This window comes from Setaria italica, chromosome V (assembly GCF_000263155.2).
Source record: "Setaria italica strain Yugu1 chromosome V, Setaria_italica_v2.0, whole genome shotgun sequence".
In the NCBI taxonomy this organism is placed as follows: Eukaryota; Viridiplantae; Streptophyta; class Magnoliopsida; order Poales; family Poaceae; genus Setaria; species Setaria italica.
In genome coordinates this window covers 23558438-23575490 of record NC_028454.1, presented here as the reverse complement: position 1 = coordinate 23575490, position 17053 = coordinate 23558438, and the positions used below count along the sequence as shown (strand labels likewise).

Sequence of the window (17053 nt, the reverse complement as noted above, 5' to 3'; positions counted from 1 at the left end):
GTCTCCCAGAGTCAGTGTACCTGTGGTCAAAATAAAATCTTTTCTTTGCGCAGGCCAGGACCAATGCCCATCATGCATGCGCCATGCAAGAGCAAAGGCTCTGCAAGTGCAACCATACGCATCGCGGCGTGGCGCTCCGCCGTTTTCCTTATCCAGGCGGAACCGCGCCAAGGCCAAGCCACGTACGCTGGTAGCGTTGTCACTGCAGTACCCGTCCGTACGCCGCATGCACTGCTAGTGCTAGCTCCAGCAGCAGCTAGCGTGTCATGTCGACACCGTGTCTACATGCATGTGCTCACGCACGGCGAGGACGTTCATGAGGGCACCGATACAGCGACGGCGTTTTCTCTCGATCATCGGTCGAGGTTGGCGCAACGCTAGAGCTGCGACGACGAGCGCGATATCGTCGTTGATCGATTTCGCTTTGATCTCTGCCTGCTTTGGAGACACGTACGCAGTGACGAGGCATATCCTCGGCAAAAATTACGACGCGGGTAGGGACGCGAAGTAGTGGATGTTGCCATCTTGCTCCGAAGCCTCTGGAACATGGGCACCTTGAAAAGCTGGGAATGAGCGAGACAGCGGCCCTACGGCTACAGGGTACAGGCATATGTGGTGTGTGGATGAAACAAACAAACCCCGTCCAATCCTCATATTGTGTGTTGTAAATTATCCTCCCTTAGATGAAAATATAAGCATATTTGTTTTACTAATGCATTGGAAACTTTAAATTAATTAGCTAGTGTAGTCAGAATGTAATTCTCTTTTAGTCTATAAAAAATTCTATAGTTAGTTTCACATTTCAAAATAGTTCCACGCTACGTTGATTCTATAGCTGGAGATGATATATTTTTAAAGCAAAATAATAATCAAATTATGACTTTAGAAGGTTTGCAAACAACATTAAAGATCCTTGTATTTTGTGAAGAATGGAGTGAGTTTAAGAATAATCAATGTCTGTCTTTAAAAGATTTGCAATAAAATAAAATATCCTTGTATTTTTTGGATGGAGCAAATACAATTCTCTTGTCACCCAGCTATACTGTACTTGCTACATGCCAATAATCCTTTCGTTCTTTTTTTCTTAATTTGGGTTTTCTTTCAGCCTTCTCATAGTACAACTGTGATGAATCTAAGATGAACAAGCACAGCTTTGTATACGATCTTATGTTATAGTATAGTATATGTGTAACGTTCAGACTAAGATAAAGAATAAGATATAAGATATATATAGAGAGAGAATATGCTCAAAACAAAGTGACGAGACAAGAGATTGCATGTCGCGTCCTCGTGGATTAATTAGTTGGATCACGCGACGCGGCTACTGTGTTAGTAGCAAATTAAGTGAGGCTCGCATCACAAAAAGGATTGAGAGAACATGACAAGATTTGACAATATGCACAGGACGCAGGTGAAAAGGCCGGGCATTCACGTGCCCCGACGAGGCTGCTTCCGGTTGGAGCACGGATCTTGATGCCGCCGAGAGACAAAGCGAAGATCCCACCGTGTAGCATGGTCCAGGCTCTAGCTGATCGCCCCTTGACACTGCAATCGCACTGTACTGTACCGGCGCCTAGCCTCGAGCCTTGTGTGACGCTGCGCTGAGTGTGTACGGATATGAGAAGTAGGTACACGCCGAGCAACGTAAACAGTGCTTTGATATGAAAGACTATTTGGAAAAACCCAACCGAGACGTGACATGGCAGCGACAGGTACCTTTTGTGGTCGTGGCTGTTGGCATTGCCAACCGACTTTTTCCAAAGTTTGGGTACTCCTCGAGCACATAGATACCCTGGTCGTAAAGCCCTGAAAATGATTTTTAACCGGCTCTGGAACTGGAAATGTTTTCAAGCGTAATGTGCACAACATCCTTCTAACCTACGGATTGGAAATCTGTTTTAACCAACAAGTCACGACAAGTAATGAAGATGGGAAAAGTAATGAAATCATTTTCACGACCATTGCACTGTCTAGTAATGACCAACAAGTAATGAAATCAAGATGGGAAAAAGACAGCTCATATTTTATACAACATCCTTTTAAAACTAAGGACTAGATATCTCGAACCATTACGACTCACCTACACAACTTCAGGAGTTTCAGCTAAAAATTTCATGTAATCCAAAGTCAAGCAATTTCTTGAGCTTGAGTCTCCTTTTGCAGTAAGCAAGATATATATATATATATATATATATATATATATATATCCCTTCTGCATCATGGAGACGAATGAGGCGGTGCCTAAGAAAACAAATCCAAAAACCAAAATAGGCACCGAGCTTCTATGCCATAGTGTAAGGCATCTTCTTGCATTATTAGCGGTCTCTCAGATAAAAATACCATTCAAGGATGATAAAAAGAGCATTGGATCGATAAATGGTTGTTCAAGAAGAAGTGATTTTTTTTCAGTTAGGTACTGCTCCTTGATTTTTTTGGTGCTGGCACCAATAGGCACCGATGATTACGAAATGATGGCACAACATTCTCTCCATATCTGATGTGGGCATTAATCGGAGCTCACACTTGAAAGCTTTACAATACCTATTGATTGGAAAGTATTCCCTCTATCCCAAATTGTAGGGAGTACCGTATTTTCTAGTATTCCTTCTATCCCAAATTGTATGTTTGTTTTGTAAATTTATAATTTTTACTATGTATCTAAACATAATGTATCTCTAGATATATGACAAAAATTATGAATCTAGAAATAGCAAAACGACCTATAATTTAGGATAGAGGGAGTAATGACCAATAAGTATTGAAATCAAGATGAGAAAAGGAAGCTCATTTTTTTCACTAAGCCCGTGCCCACCACAGTTGGGTTCGAGCCCATGCTGGTGCGCTCCTCACCTGGGAGGCACACCAACCGAGCTAAGCTCGGTTTGCAAGACAGCTCATATTTTTCATATTTTGTATAACATCTTTAAGGACTGGAATAGTAGATATCTCAAACCATTGCTGCACACCTAAACAACTTCAGGAGTTTCAGCTCAAAATCATGTAATCTGAAGTCAAGCAATTTCTTGAGTGGGAGTCCCCTTCTGCAGTGAGAGAGAGCTTATCTGGAGTCCCCTTCTGCAGTGAGAGAGAGCTTATGCATTCCGTATCACGGAGGCGATGCCAAAGAAAACAGATACTAAAAACCAAATAGGCACTGAGCTTCTATGACATAGTGTAAGGCATCTTGTGACATTATTTGTGTGGCTTCTCAGATAAAAATATCATTCAAGGATGATAAAAATAGCGCGTTGGATCGGTGGTTGTCCAAGAAAAAGTGATTTTTTTTTTCAGTTAGGCACGGCACTGCTCTTTTTTTGGCGCTGCCACCAGTAGGCACAAACGATTACGAAATATGGCACAACCTTCTCTCCGTATATCTGATCCATCGATCGGAGCTCACACTTGAAACAATACCTTGACATATAGGTGTATATGCATATAAAAAATAGAGTATTGAAAGTACTAGTGTGTTAAGAACCAAGTGATGAACCCATGGACAGGGAGTTGCGAACTCGACAAACCCCAGTATTTCAAACCTCATTTTCCACTTTCATTCCAACCAACAAAAAGTGGCTGCAATATCTTGTCAATGGCAAACCTAAGTACCAATAATCCTCTCAACACAAAAGGTTATGCAATTAGTATGCTGATTACAGTTTGAAGCTTGTAGAAGTTTCTAAGCTTCGGGAAGCTTGACGGCGCCGTGTACGAACCAAGCAAGTGAGCCGTCCTTGGATTTATGGGAAGATTTTAGATTATAATATAAGCATATTGGACCAGCGAACCAAAGCTTGTTACCTACACAGGGCCCACATATCAGTGCTGCAGTGGCTAATCCAGAACGAGGGGCTGAAGAGGACGACAAAACAGAGCAAGGAAGGAACGCACAGTCGCATTGTACCTATATAAAAGTGCTGCATCCTCAAAATCCAGCAAGGAATTCTGACAAAACGTTCATAGTAACCAGACATATGCTTGAAAATGCTCCATCACCCTCCACATGTAGCCGAGCAACAAACCCTTAGCAGTTGAACCCTATCGGCCTATCTTTAAGTGGAATCCACATGTAGACGATTATTGTGGTCTTCAAACTTCAAAAGCCACTATATGATCACATTTTATCCAGATCTTATCAGATTCTCTGTTTGTCCTCTTTTCTATTGCCGCCACTATCGGTGATGATCAAGAAAAACACATAGTAACCATATACGTACTATGGATGCGGGGAGAAGATGATTTTGAAATTTTTAATTGTAATTTTCTCTTTTTGGCACAACATTTCATACTTGATCTTGTTTTTCTTAATACAAATTAGTTATAAGATGCCTAGGGCTTATTTCGAAGAAAACAAAAATGTATGTTGCTCACCAAAAGCATGTTACTCACACGGGCCTACTTATAAGTTCTGCGGTGGCGTGGCTAATCCAGAACAGGGAGCCGAAGAGAAGTACAGAACAGAGCAAGGAACCGTCGCATCATACACCTCTATAAAAAGTGCCGCGTCCTACTACCTCCACCGTCCCCCTCCTCGGCTCCTCTTCTCCACCGCCTCGCCTCCATCAAGCCCAGCCCGCAGCCCCGCATCACACGATCTCATCTTTCCTGAAACCCCCAGCAGCAAACCTCTCTTCTTCCTCGACGTTGCCCAATCCATCGCCGCGAGCCGATTCTGTTCGTGGTGAGCAAAACACATCTGTGCCCTGGATGTTGTTTTGTGAGTGTGAGAGCAGAGAGGTTTGTCATCGCAAGCTTAACCTCCATGCATGTTTTCATTTGAACAGATAAACAGGGTGATCGAAGTGAGGCTCGGCTACCTGCTGCCTCCTGGGTTACTTCTTCCTCCGAAGGATTGCAATACGAGCGTCGTTCACCAGCAGAAGAATGAGCTGAGAGCTGGCGACAGTGCGGTGAGTAAGATGAAACCGAGTTCGTTTGGTGTTCAGGCGTCCGCTTTGAATCTTTCGTGCGCCTGCTACTGGTGGCCATCCTCGTTTGTGGTTTAGTTTTTTTTTTCTTAGTTTTCACAGCATTTCTTGCTTCCTCTGTATTACGTTTCTTACTACACGCGCGCAAATATGTGATCCAGCATGCAGTTCTTTGTTAACCTATGTGCAAAGGCTAATATGATTGATGATGCAACAGTACATGTTGTAGTAGCAGTACATTTTAATTTGTCGAGTTAATGTAGTAGCAGTACATTTTTTAGTTTTACCGTTAATATAGCTGGTAGTTAAGCCAATGGACAGTGAAGACGAGATTCACTTTAACTTGCAGCACGATTGCACCATGTGCAGCGTTTCAGGGAGTGAGCATGCATGTCTCATAAGTTGCAAAATACTGAAACATGGAGCTCAAAACCCTGCATCCCATCCACATTCCGTTTTGAGCTCTGTACGCACATGCGTTCCAGCTTCCAATCTCCAACCAAGGGCAGCAAGGACCGGGGGGCAGCAGAGTCTAGAGATAGGACACGAGAGGCGACACGTTACGTCCTTTGCTGGACAAACCAAGTCGTGTCCAATGACAACTTCACGAGACGTATGCGAGCTTAGATGTATCGCCTTCTTTTACCCAAACGACTGACGAGCGCACAGTGGTTATAATGGTACTGTGCAGCTACCTTTTATGAGAAATATGAAATTATAAAGCCAGGCCATCCCACTCATTTGAAACAACAAACGCAAATATTGGAGATGCAGCCCTAGGTAGACTAATTTAAACTTCAAAACGAGTGGCCAAAACATTTGAAATGTTGGAGGTAGATAACTGTACTGAATCAACACAACTATGCTTTGAACTCATAATCCCTTGCCTTGTACCTCAGCCTCATCTATATCACACATCTTCGCATAACTTCAGCTAACAAAAAGGAGCGCAAGTGTTACTTGTCAGATCGTAATACTAAAAACTACACTGACAGCTGACGTGACCACCGGCCTAAATTTGGATGGCCCAATACTGACCCATGAGCAGGGGCGGATCCAGAACGGGACTGCGCCCCGGGCTGAGCTGTTGAATCACACCTAAAATAGTCTAATTTTGTCTCCTAAGTCTCATTTTGTTAGGCTAAACAGCACATAGGTTAAAGGGACTCCATGGTCTCGCCCCGGGCTGCAGCCCGGGCCCTGGATCCGCCCCTGCCCATGAGTGCAGATGCGCATGGTTAGGTATTGAGTAAGGGTGGAGCCAACTGATAAGCCTTTGTCCACCAACTATAGCACCTTCAGGTTAACTTTTTACACGAAGCGAGGGTGAAAGTGTAAGTAGGGTGCTACGTATACGTGTGACCGTCCATCGGAAGAACTGGACGCTTTGGAGTACAGGATGTTACGTGGTATCAGAGTCGACCCTCGCGGTTGCGTGTACGGATCAGTATGTGAGCATATGACGCATAGCGCGTATGGATCTCGAGAGAACACACGGAATGGCATATAGTACCGGCATTGGACGTACGGCTTTGGAGCACCAATAACCGATGGGGATGGAGGGCCATCTTTCAGTTTTCTAGTGATATCTGAATGTCTCGAGCTCACAAGATAAAAATTCAATCGTTGGGTAAATTTTCACCATGCAGTACCGACTACACAAAGGCCAACGGGCTCCTGTACCACATGCATGATATGCTATGCATAGATAGGGCTAGAGACGTTGCAAGTCGTGTGGCCAAGTCATTTCAAGAAAGGGGCAAAATATCATGTGGCCTCTTGCACGGCCACCGGGAGGTCGGTCACTCACTCCAGAGTTCTTGATCAGGTATAGCAACGACACTGGAGACAACGAGTACCTAAATCTGAGCTCTGTGCCCCTTGAAATGACATGAGTGTTGCTGAATCTTGATTTCCTCTAGTATGTTTACTTGTTCGGTCATGTTCATGCAAAAAAGAGGGAGCACATTATTAGGCATACATAAAGAAAAATCAGGCAAACAACAGGTTCAAACCGTTCAATGCCTCAGTACATTATGATATATTTCTACTCATATATGACGTGAATTCATTTAAATCATAAATGAAGTAGATCTGAATGTTGTATGCTTATCTGATACTTATGTCCTAGCCAGGTTCATCTGCACTGGTGCAGTTACATATCCTGGACATGGATAATAAAATGGTGGCAACTTGTTTTTATGCTAAAAGAGTGCCAGACAAATACTATCAAACAAACACAAACAAGATTCTTGGTTCAAACACTAACATTTTGCCCGCTCAACTCTTTGCTGTCGCAGATCTCATTTTAGGTGAGAAGTAACATGACGCATCACTTTTAGAAGACCAATGCACAGTATGTGTGTAAGCTGCAGGTCTGATTAAGAAAGTAGGTAGCCCCCAGCCCAGAGGTAGCATAGCGGTCATGCGCCCCCAGACTTGCATTTCGGTCTGCCCATACGATCTTCCCCTCTTGGCTTCTCTTTCACTTAATTTTTTTCTCTGTTTCTGATTCCATCTTGCTTCATTGTGACAGGGCAATTCTTTCCATACTGCTGTTCTGCTGCTCTTTGTCATATTCTGTTGATTTCCGCATTCGATGGAGATATCACTAGCACTGCTTTATGTGCGCATATCAGCATTTGCTATTTTGCTGGTTTGGATCCCTGCAAACTTTATCAAACTGAAGAAGAGACAACATGAGAGAAATAGTGCCATGGTTTCAGCAGAAAGGAAGGGGGTGGCCCTACTCCCATCCCATATAATTGCAGTCTGCAATGCTTCCATTACGTCAATAAATATCGGGTTTGCTGTTCTTGGAGTTTGGAAACACCGAACTGTCTCCTTGGGCTTGATCTTTGCATCACTGTCGTGGCTTTTGGTGACTCTCTTCTCACTCTACTGCAAACACAAAGGAGCAGGAGTTGTATTAAACTGGCCTGCAGTTCTTGGTTCTTGGTGGGTCTTCAGCTCCCTGTTAGAATCGCTCCTCACTTCATTGCATTTGCTACACCTAATCAACTCTGCAACTGTCGTTAATTTCACTTCACTACCCTTCTGTGCTATCATATGTCTGTGTCTGGTTGCAACAGCCATGAGAGCTAAAACAAGCCAAGAAGAACTGAACCAACCACTGCTCATCAGAGAAGATAGTGGTGACAGCAGCAGGGACAGGTTCTCCAGCTCTGGGTGGTGGAGTCATCTTACATTCCAGTGGTTGAACCCGGTCTTTGAGAAGGGACACAAGGTGCGGCTCGAGCTAGAACACCTCCCATCTCTTCCTCAGTCAGATACAGCAGAGCAGTCGTATGCATTGCTTCAAGAAACACTGCACAAGCAAAAACCTGAGCCGATGTCGCTAGAAAACGCTATCATTTGTTCTGTTTGGGCACCTTTGGTCATCAATGCAGTCTTTGCAGGTAATTGTCCCGACAAAATTTATCAGAAACAGAGCCACTCTTTTCTCCCCCACAGTTTACTAATACAGTGCATGGCTTTAATTACCAGGGCTTAACACTTTAGCTTCTTATATGGGGCCATTCTTGATCACTTACTTAGTGGCGCTGCTCTCCGACAAGAACCCTGACAGAGGCCATGGACATGGATACATACTTGTAAGCCTCTTCTTTATATCAAAGACAATAGAGTCACTGTCACAGCGTCTGTGGTACTTTGGCGCTCGTAGAATTGGATTTCGGGTGCGTGCAGCACTGATGGTGTCCATCTATAAGAAATCCCTGCTGTTAAAGAATTCAACCACAGGGACAGGAAAAATTGTGAACTTCCTCGATGTCGATATAGAGAAGATTGGTGAGTTCTTCTGGTACATCCATGGAATTTGGTTGCTTCCCTTGCAAGTCTCACTGGCACTTGTCATCCTGTACCATAGTCTTGGGATGGCGGCTTCGCTCTCTGCACTTTTTGCGACAGTTTTGGTGATGGTGAGCAACACACCACTGGCGAAGTCACAGAAAAACCTCAACGTGAAGATCATGGAGGCAAAGGACTCACGCATCAAGGCCACAGCTGAGGTGCTGAAAAGCATGAGAATTTTGAAGCTGCATGCATGGGAGACAGCCTACTTGGACAAGCTTCTGAAGCTCAGGGATATGGAGAGGGCGTGGCTCAGAAGGTATCTGTACACATGCTCAGCGATAGCCTTCCTCTTCTGGGCATCACCGACGCTAGTCTCAGTTGTCACCTTTGGCATCTGCATTCTTGTAGATGTTCCATTGTCGGCAGGAACTGTACTATCAGCCCTTGCTACTTTCAGAATCCTCCAAGATCCAATCCACAACCTTCCAGAGCTAGTGTCAATGGCCACACAAACCAAGGTGTCCCTAGATAGAATCGAAGAGTTCATCAAAGAAGACCACCATGGGAAGCCAAGTAGCTATGGAAATAGAAGTAGCATAGAGAAGCAGTCTGTGGCAGGCACTGTAGAGATTGAAGCAGGACAATACAGCTGGGAAGCCCCTGACAACATCTTGAAGAAGACAAAGTTCACACTGAAGATCGATAGAAAGGTGGACATCATTAAGGGTCAAAAGGTTGCAGTTTCTGGGTCAGTTGGCTCAGGAAAATCAAGTCTCCTTTGTGCCATCATGGGTGAGATTCCAAGGGTCAGCGGTGCAGAAACAACAGTTGTTGGATCAATGGCATATGTCCCGCAGAGTGCATGGATTCAAACCGGGACAATTCAGGACAATGTGCTTTTTGGGAAGGCCATGGACAAGGCCCTATATGATGAGGTGCTACAAGGGTGTGCTTTGGATAAAGATGTGGAACTATGGGCTAATGGAGACATGACTCTGGTAGGGGAAAGAGGCATGAACCTGAGTGGAGGCCAGAAGCAGAGGATTCAGCTCGCCAGAGCATTGTACAGTGATGCTGATGTTTACCTCTTGGATGATCCCTTTAGTGCTGTTGATGCACACACTGGAGCACACCTCTTCAAGGTATAGTGCAGATGAGTAATATGCAACAATGTATCTTTCTTCATGAGATTTATCTGTAATTTAAAGCAAATTTTGGTGCCGCAATCCAGGAAATTTTGTAGCACTAACATGCAAAGCAAGAATCATAACAAAACAAAAAATATGCATAATCTCTCTGTTGGGGAATCCCTGACTATATATATATATATAATAAATCAGGTCTTTGCAGCGATAAGCAATCAAGCACTTGCATCAATTATTGGAATCTCATCATTATTTGCAATTCCAGATTCTTTAGATGATTAGAATTAAACGTACTGGTTTTACGAACCAAACATAACCTTCAAAATATATTTTAATAACAATAAATTGAATAATAATATCATGTTATATATTCATGCAGGAATGCTTAATGCAGCAAATGTCCTCAAAGACAGTCATTTATGTAACTCACCAGCTAGAGTTTCTGCGAGATGCGGATCTTGTTTTGGTAAGACAGCTATCTTCTTAACCCTGAGAAAAAATATAGCAAAAACAAATTTCAGTGGAACTTTCATTTGCTAGTAATGAAATAGTATATTGCAAGTCTTTTGGTACTAAAAAGACAGAAACTGCCTATTGCTTAATTAAAACTGCTGTAAGTAATGATATCTACTATTACTAAGAGAATTGGTTATGTAATTTCACTTAACTTTTGTTTTGCTAAAGGTCTGTCTTTGGGCCTGAGGCCCTGTACTTGTACATATTCTTTTTTATATATATTTATAGAAAAATCTACCTACCTGCTGCTTCGGTCAAAAAAATTACTAAAAACGTGCATGTACAGAAAAAAACAATTCTATTGATGCTAATGACTCATTAGTTATAGGTCATGAAAGAAGGAAGAATTGTTCAATCCGGAAAATATGATGATTTAATAGCAGACAAAGATGGCGAGCTCTCAAAGCAAATGGACGCGCATAACAAGTCCCTTAGTCAAGTCACCCCTGCAAAAGTTCATGGCTTGACTAGGAACAAAAAACACAAGAAGAAGCAAATGGAGCTCACAGAGATAGAGCCAGACCACAATGTGCTAGGAAGGGAAAGTGAGGAAGAGCGTGAATCTGGACGGGTCAAATGGGGTATCTACCGCAAGTTTGTTACCTCAGCCTATAGGGGAGCTCTCGTTCCTGTTGTTCTTGCATGCCAAGTCCTTTTCCAGGCACTGCAGATATGTAGCAACTACTGGATCGCTTGGGCCTCAGAGAGTCAAGAACGAGTAAGCAGAGAGAAGATGATTGGTATTTTTGTGCTGTTATCTGCAGGAAGCTCCGCATTTATATTGGGAAGAGCTTTTGTCCTATCAGCAATTGCAATCGAAACTGCTCAGCAGCTGTTCTTAGGCATGATTAAAAATGTATTCAGAGCACCAATGAATTTCTTTGATTCTACTCCATCAAGTCGAATCCTAAACAGGGTGAGCACCAGCATACTACTTTCCTGGATGTAACATCATAGCAAATACTCTCCTTCCAATTAGTCCTTACAGTTCAGCTTTTCTGTTTTTCAGGTTTCAACAGATCAAAGCACAGTTGACATAGACATTCCTTACAGGGTAGCAGGGCTGATATTCGCACTAATTCAGCTCCTCAGTATCATTTTCATCATGTCCCAAATCGCTTGGCCCATATTCTTTTTATTCATAATAATAATTTCCTTGTCCACTTGCTATCAGGTACATCTTCACATATTGTGAAAGACATTTTCTGATTTAACACATATAAAATGCATAATGAATTAATTGTTAAATTTATGTAGAGTTATTACATCAGTTCAGCGAGAGAGCTAGCAAGGTTGGTTGGCATTAAAAAGGCTCCAGTTCTCCACCATTTTTCTGAGACTGTATCAGGGGCTGCAACAATTAGATGCTTTAATCAGGGAGAAAATTTCTTGAGAAAGAGCCTTGCACTAGTAGATGACTACTCCTGCATCACTTTCCATAATGCAGCAGCAATCGAATGGTTGTGTCTCCGTATCAACTTCCTCTTCAACCTTGTATTCTTTGTGATGCTAGTCATCCTTGTCTCCCTGCCTCGTGATACTATTGACCCAAGTAAGTTTTCCCATAACTCATACATTGCTTCAAACTACTTCGATAGTTCCAATAGAAATGACAACTGTTTGGGTTTTCTCCTTCTTTAGGCCTTGCAGGGCTTGCAGCAACCTACGGTCTCAACCTTAATGTGTTACAAGCATGGGTTATATGGAACTTGTGCGATGTTGAGAACAAGATGATCTCAGTAGAGAGAATTCTGCAATTTTCAAACATACCAAGTGAGTCTCCTCTAGTTATTGAAGAGTACAGACCAATGGAAACATGGCCATGGTACGGAACCATTCAGATAGATGGTCTCCAAATCAAGTACAACCATGACATGCCGATGGTTCTCAAAGGTATAAGCTGCACATTTCCAGGAGAGAGAAAAATTGGGGTGGTAGGGCGAACCGGGAGTGGGAAGTCAACTCTCATCCAGGCTTTGTTTCGGATTGTTGAACCATCTGAGGGACGGATAATCATAGACGGAGTGGATATATCACTTTTGGGATTACATGATTTGCGGTCTAGACTAGGTATTATACCTCAAGAACCAACTCTCTTCCAAGGCACTGTCAGATCAAACCTAGATCCTCTACAACAACATACGGATGCTGAAATATGGGAGGTAAACAATGCGGTTGTGCTAATAGTAGGCATTTCTACACTAATATGACTTCAGTGTCTTTATGATGTTGTAGGCTATTTGGAAAGTAGTTCTAATTTCAGTTCTTTACCTTTGTTCGAAAATGCAGATTTAGGTTAGGTTTTTATTTGCCAGTTCTAACTTTTGAGTATTTACAGGTTGCGTGTAAATGCCGCTTGGAGGAGATTATTAAAGAAGATAGTAGACTGTTAGAAGCACCAGGTATCACAGCCTTCCTTGCCATTCATTTAACTACTCCATCTTCCCAAATTTATTATTAATATAACCTGATTTATAACTACAATGCATTTTTGTAGTTGTTGAAGATGGAGGGAACTGGAGTGGGGGTCAAAGGCAACTTGTCTGCTTGGCCAGAGTGCTGCTAATGAAAAGGAAAATACTCGTTTTAGATGAAGCTACAGCTTCAGTTGATACTGCAACTGACAATATAATCCAAAGGACTATAAGGCAAGAAACAAAAAGTTCCACAGTCATAACAATTGCACATAGGATTCCCACCGTGCTTGACAGTGACCTGGTTCTTGTACTAGGTGAAGGTAAAATAAATCGGAAAGAACTAACAACATTTGTTTACTAATTTTCTTCTGGGGTCTGAGATGAATCTAAACAAAACTATGTTTTCTACCACAGGTAGGATACTAGAGTATGATTCTCCGAACAACCTCCTGAGAGATGAATCATCCGCTTTTTCAAAGTTGGTGATGGAGTTTGTAGGAAGGACTGAAGACATTAACCAGAGATAACACGAAGACATCAAGCAATCATTAACCATTTGACGGCACATAGACCTGTGCAAGCACCATGACAGTGTAGAACACCAGGTAACAAGGAAATTTTGTTAAGTGCATGACGACTAGACCAGTGACCATAAAGATAGTTACTTGATAGCAGAAAGTGGCAGCCTCTGGTGGTGTTTGTTCATATCAAATTGGCAACCATGGCAATCTTAGAAATGGGGATTCTTCTGCTACCAACACTGCTGGTTGTAACCAAACAATTTGTGAATTTGTTAGCCATGATTGTTTCTACTGTACATAAATGCTCTACAATTTATGAAAAAGGACAGTAACATCATAACATTCTACAATTGGCTCGAACTAGCATGCAGTTGTAAAACATAAAATCTATAGAACTATTCGCACTCGTGAATAAACGCCAGAACCCATGCTTCACAATTGATGAGAGAGGGTTCTTACTCTGTGAAGCAAAATAGCGAACAGTTGGTGGGCGCTACACAGACCCGGCGAGGCCTGCGCGCCCTGTCCTATGCTGGTCCTGAAGCCGTTGCTTCGCGCACCAGGACTCCAGGAGTAGCTCACCGGCTCGACGGCCACCACCTGAGGCCACCGCTTCGCCGTGCTTGCGAGCGGAACTGTCGGTGCTGGTGCGACGAGGGCTTCCACTCCACTCTTTTCCAGCGCTGACATGTGTACACAGTGTACGGAGGGAGGTGGCCGTTGTGGGTCAACGACGCCCCGAGGTGGGGAGAATGAGAGATTGTATTGGAACCATGGAAAAGCGGCGGAAGAAGGGCTTTCAGTACCTGCCACGACGGTCCCAACCCAATGATCAGGATGATGTTCATAGAATTAAACGAACCGTCAATTAGATAAAAGATGATGTGGTAAGGGAGTAAATAAATAAAGAGAAAGAAATCGAGTCTTGCATGAGATCTGGTTTCCATACACCATTCAAGATATAATGAGAAATGAATAGTACTAAATTTAAGTATGAAATAGCGGTGTTTGCATTGGAAGAGTAGTGTCTAGTATTAGTTTCTTGATGATGTAAAGCTTACGAAAACTATGACCAGTGTCTTAGGTTGGAACTGTCCTAAACCGTTTACACCGTAAAACGTTTTTAGTGGTCCATTTGTTATTTTAGTTCCGTCTATGAGAAATCCTTGCATGTGATATGCAAATTACACTAGAGTTACATAATTTTCCTTTCAGTATTTGATCATTTATCTTATTTAAAATTTATTGTAAATATAAAAAAAGATAAATCATGCTTCAAATACATTTGATGATGAAGTAAATTATAAACAAAATAAATGGTACTTACATAATTTTTGAATAAGGTAAATGGTCAAATGTCATGACCAACTGTGACAAATATTTTTTATCTGGATGTAGTATTACTGTACTAAAAAAACAATAAGGCTATTTGGTGCTTACCTGTGTATTTCTGTGCATGTTCACACTCAATTTTTCCCACCGTCAGATTAAAATCTAACGACCGTTCATTATCTACTTTTTCCCGTACAACTTCTTTTCCTCTACCCACCGCTTGTAGCCCCGACGAGACGCTAGCGCGTGTGCCTATGTGCCAACCTCCATCATACTCTACCCTGCCCATTGTTGTCTCCGACCACCATCGTGAACTCGTGATGGCTGTTGTCGCTCTCCCTTCAGATCCCGTCAACCAAATATATCCTTCATCTTATCTTGCCATGCGACATCATCGCCAATTCGCCATCTTATCTTGCCACCCTCACACCCTCCCAACTCAGTTGAGCTGGCGTTATTCTTCTCATTGGATAGTGGTGCTGGCTCCACTGGACCACTGCTTTCTCTCCTGAAAGCGCTAACACGGCCGCCCTGAAGGCTCAAGCCATGGTCTACTAGCCTACTACAGGCCCTCTCGCCACCGTAGCTAGACCAGAAGCCAGACGGCACCAGAATCCGAAACCCCGAAATCCTCCACATTAACCTCGTCGGCGCTGATATCGAACTGATATTAGTAGTGTCTTCACCCTTCAGTCACCTATGAAGTATATCAAGTGTGGATGAATTTGCTAGTGTGTTTTTAATTTTCCTTTGCATCTCTTATCCTGACATTTATATATAATTGGATGTCTACTCTTTTTTTTTAACGAGCCAGCAGGAGAGCTGCTGCTATATTGAAAAAGAGGAAGGTCCGACGGGCCAAGTACAAAAACTGTACACACTTTACATCCTCATGGAGGAAAAAAAACTCCACTAGGACTCTGTAAAAAAAACTACAATTTCACGCCGCGTAAATGAAAGACTCTAAATGTTTTTCTCCTGCCGCGATCCACGTAGCCACCTTCTCTTTGATCTTATCGGATACGCGATGCACTGTTTGCTCCTTATGCTGAAAAATTCTGGCATTTCTCTCCATCCAAATTTCCCATTGGACCAGAATAATGAGGCTTCGCAAGCCTTTCTTATGGGTCACGTTAGTGGCCACCCGTTCTGTCCACCAACTATGCAGGGAGTCATGTCTATCCCAGCTGCTCAGGGCTAAATTTCCACAGGTTAGCCATGCAGACATCTCCGCCCAAATTGTCCTCGCAAAGGTGCAATCCATAAAGAGGTGAAGGCCAGTCTCTTGTGTTGTGCTGCACAGCGCACAATGTGTATTGCTGGGCCATCCACGACGTTGCAGTCCATCCGCTGTCTATACCCTATCCTGGATAGCAAGCCAGCAAAAGAACTTGCACTTCGGTGGTGCCCACGTCTTCCAGATGAGGTTCTTGAAATTAGTCATCATGGATCTTAGGAATTGCGCACGGTAGGCCGACTATGAACTATATTGTCCGTCTGTTGTGAGCTTCCATACGATGGTGTCCGGGAAACCCGAGCTTAACTGCACCCGGTTTACTTCTACCCATAAACGGTGGTACTCGATAAAATGTGATACTGAGAAACCACGATGCAGAAGGTTTAAATCCTGAATCCATCTGCCACTAGTCACCGCCTCATAGAAGGACTTGTTTTTTCTCCAGGAGATGCTATACAAATTGGGCGCCATATCCCTCGGTCTCTACCCATTGACCTGCTATGCCAGAATGATGTCTTTTTTCCATCTCTAATTGTAATCTTTGTGGCCGCAGCAAATAATTTGTGGTCAGTTTGGGAACAAGGGATATGACATCCCTCCCACTGCGGCCCTTCATTTGTCCATTCCTGCCATAGCCATTGAAGACGTAAAGCTCGGGAGAATTTTCCGAAGTGGAGCACTCCGAGTCCACCCCCTTTCCGAGGTCTTGCCGACCGTGTCCAATTTACTTTGCACTTCCCTCCTGTGATTTGGTCTGATCCCGCCCATAGGAACTGTTTCCTTTTAGCATCGATGAGCTTCATGATTTCTTTAGGAGCTTGGAGGGCCATGAGCAGATAGACTGGTTGCGAAGTCAGTATTGATTTAACAAGCGTGAGTTGTCCAGCTATCGTCATGTTCCTGCCGCTCCAATTGCTAAGCTTGCCAATAGCCTTTTCCACTAGAGGTTGGAAGTCGACCATCTTTAGATGCGTAGTGGACAACGGTAGACCTAGATATTTGATAGGGAACATGCCTTGCTTTGCCGGAAGATTTTACAGTACCGCCCTCAGTTGAATGCCCTCACAGTAGATAGGTACGGCGGTAGACTTGTGGAAGTTTAATTTTAGTCCCGTCACTTCTCCAAACATGTCTAGCATGTGGA

General features: G+C 43.2%; 1 protein-coding gene and 1 long non-coding RNA gene across 3 annotated transcripts; one reads left to right on the top strand and one right to left on the bottom strand.

The window, feature by feature from the left end:
* The first annotated feature begins 4499 nt into the window (after window positions 1-4499).
* On the top strand, window positions 4500-13685 carry LOC101780155 (putative ABC transporter C family member 15). 2 transcript variants are annotated; one of them, XM_004968809.2, is made up of 13 exons: window positions 4500-4678; window positions 4782-4907; window positions 7226-7374; window positions 7462-8344; window positions 8433-9883; window positions 10266-10352; window positions 10731-11318; window positions 11412-11576; window positions 11660-11954; window positions 12044-12564; window positions 12741-12804; window positions 12900-13139; window positions 13234-13685. In XM_004968809.2, exons 4-13 carry the CDS (start codon window positions 7525-7527, stop codon window positions 13344-13346), a joined length of 4344 nt encoding a protein of 1447 aa, XP_004968866.1. In that variant the 5' UTR covers window positions 4500-4678; window positions 4782-4907; window positions 7226-7374; window positions 7462-7524; the 3' UTR covers window positions 13347-13685. The 2 variants fall into 2 exon arrangements, with proteins under 2 accessions (XP_004968866.1, XP_004968867.1); XM_004968810.2 differs by lacking the exon at window positions 7226-7374.
* Window positions 6477-14255, bottom strand: LOC105914504. Its single transcript, XR_001164139.2, has 3 exons — window positions 13800-14255; window positions 10317-10375; window positions 6477-6855 (listed from the first exon to the last, which is right to left on the bottom strand). It is a non-coding gene; the product is annotated as an uncharacterized LOC105914504 (long non-coding RNA).
* Between the last annotated feature and the right edge of the window lie 2798 nt (window positions 14256-17053).

Excerpts from the sequence above, each read along its gene's own strand:
- LOC101780155 (XM_004968810.2), top strand. The coding sequence starts at position 7,525 with ATGGAGATATCACTAGCACTGCTTTATGTGCGCATATCAGCATTTGCT. Across the intron at positions 10,353-10,730 it reads GAGATGCGGATCTTGTTTTG|GTCATGAAAGAAGGAAGAAT; the intron begins GTAAGACAGCTA and ends CATTAGTTATAG. Across the intron at positions 12,565-12,740 it reads CGGATGCTGAAATATGGGAG|GTTGCGTGTAAATGCCGCTT; the intron begins GTAAACAATGCG and ends GAGTATTTACAG.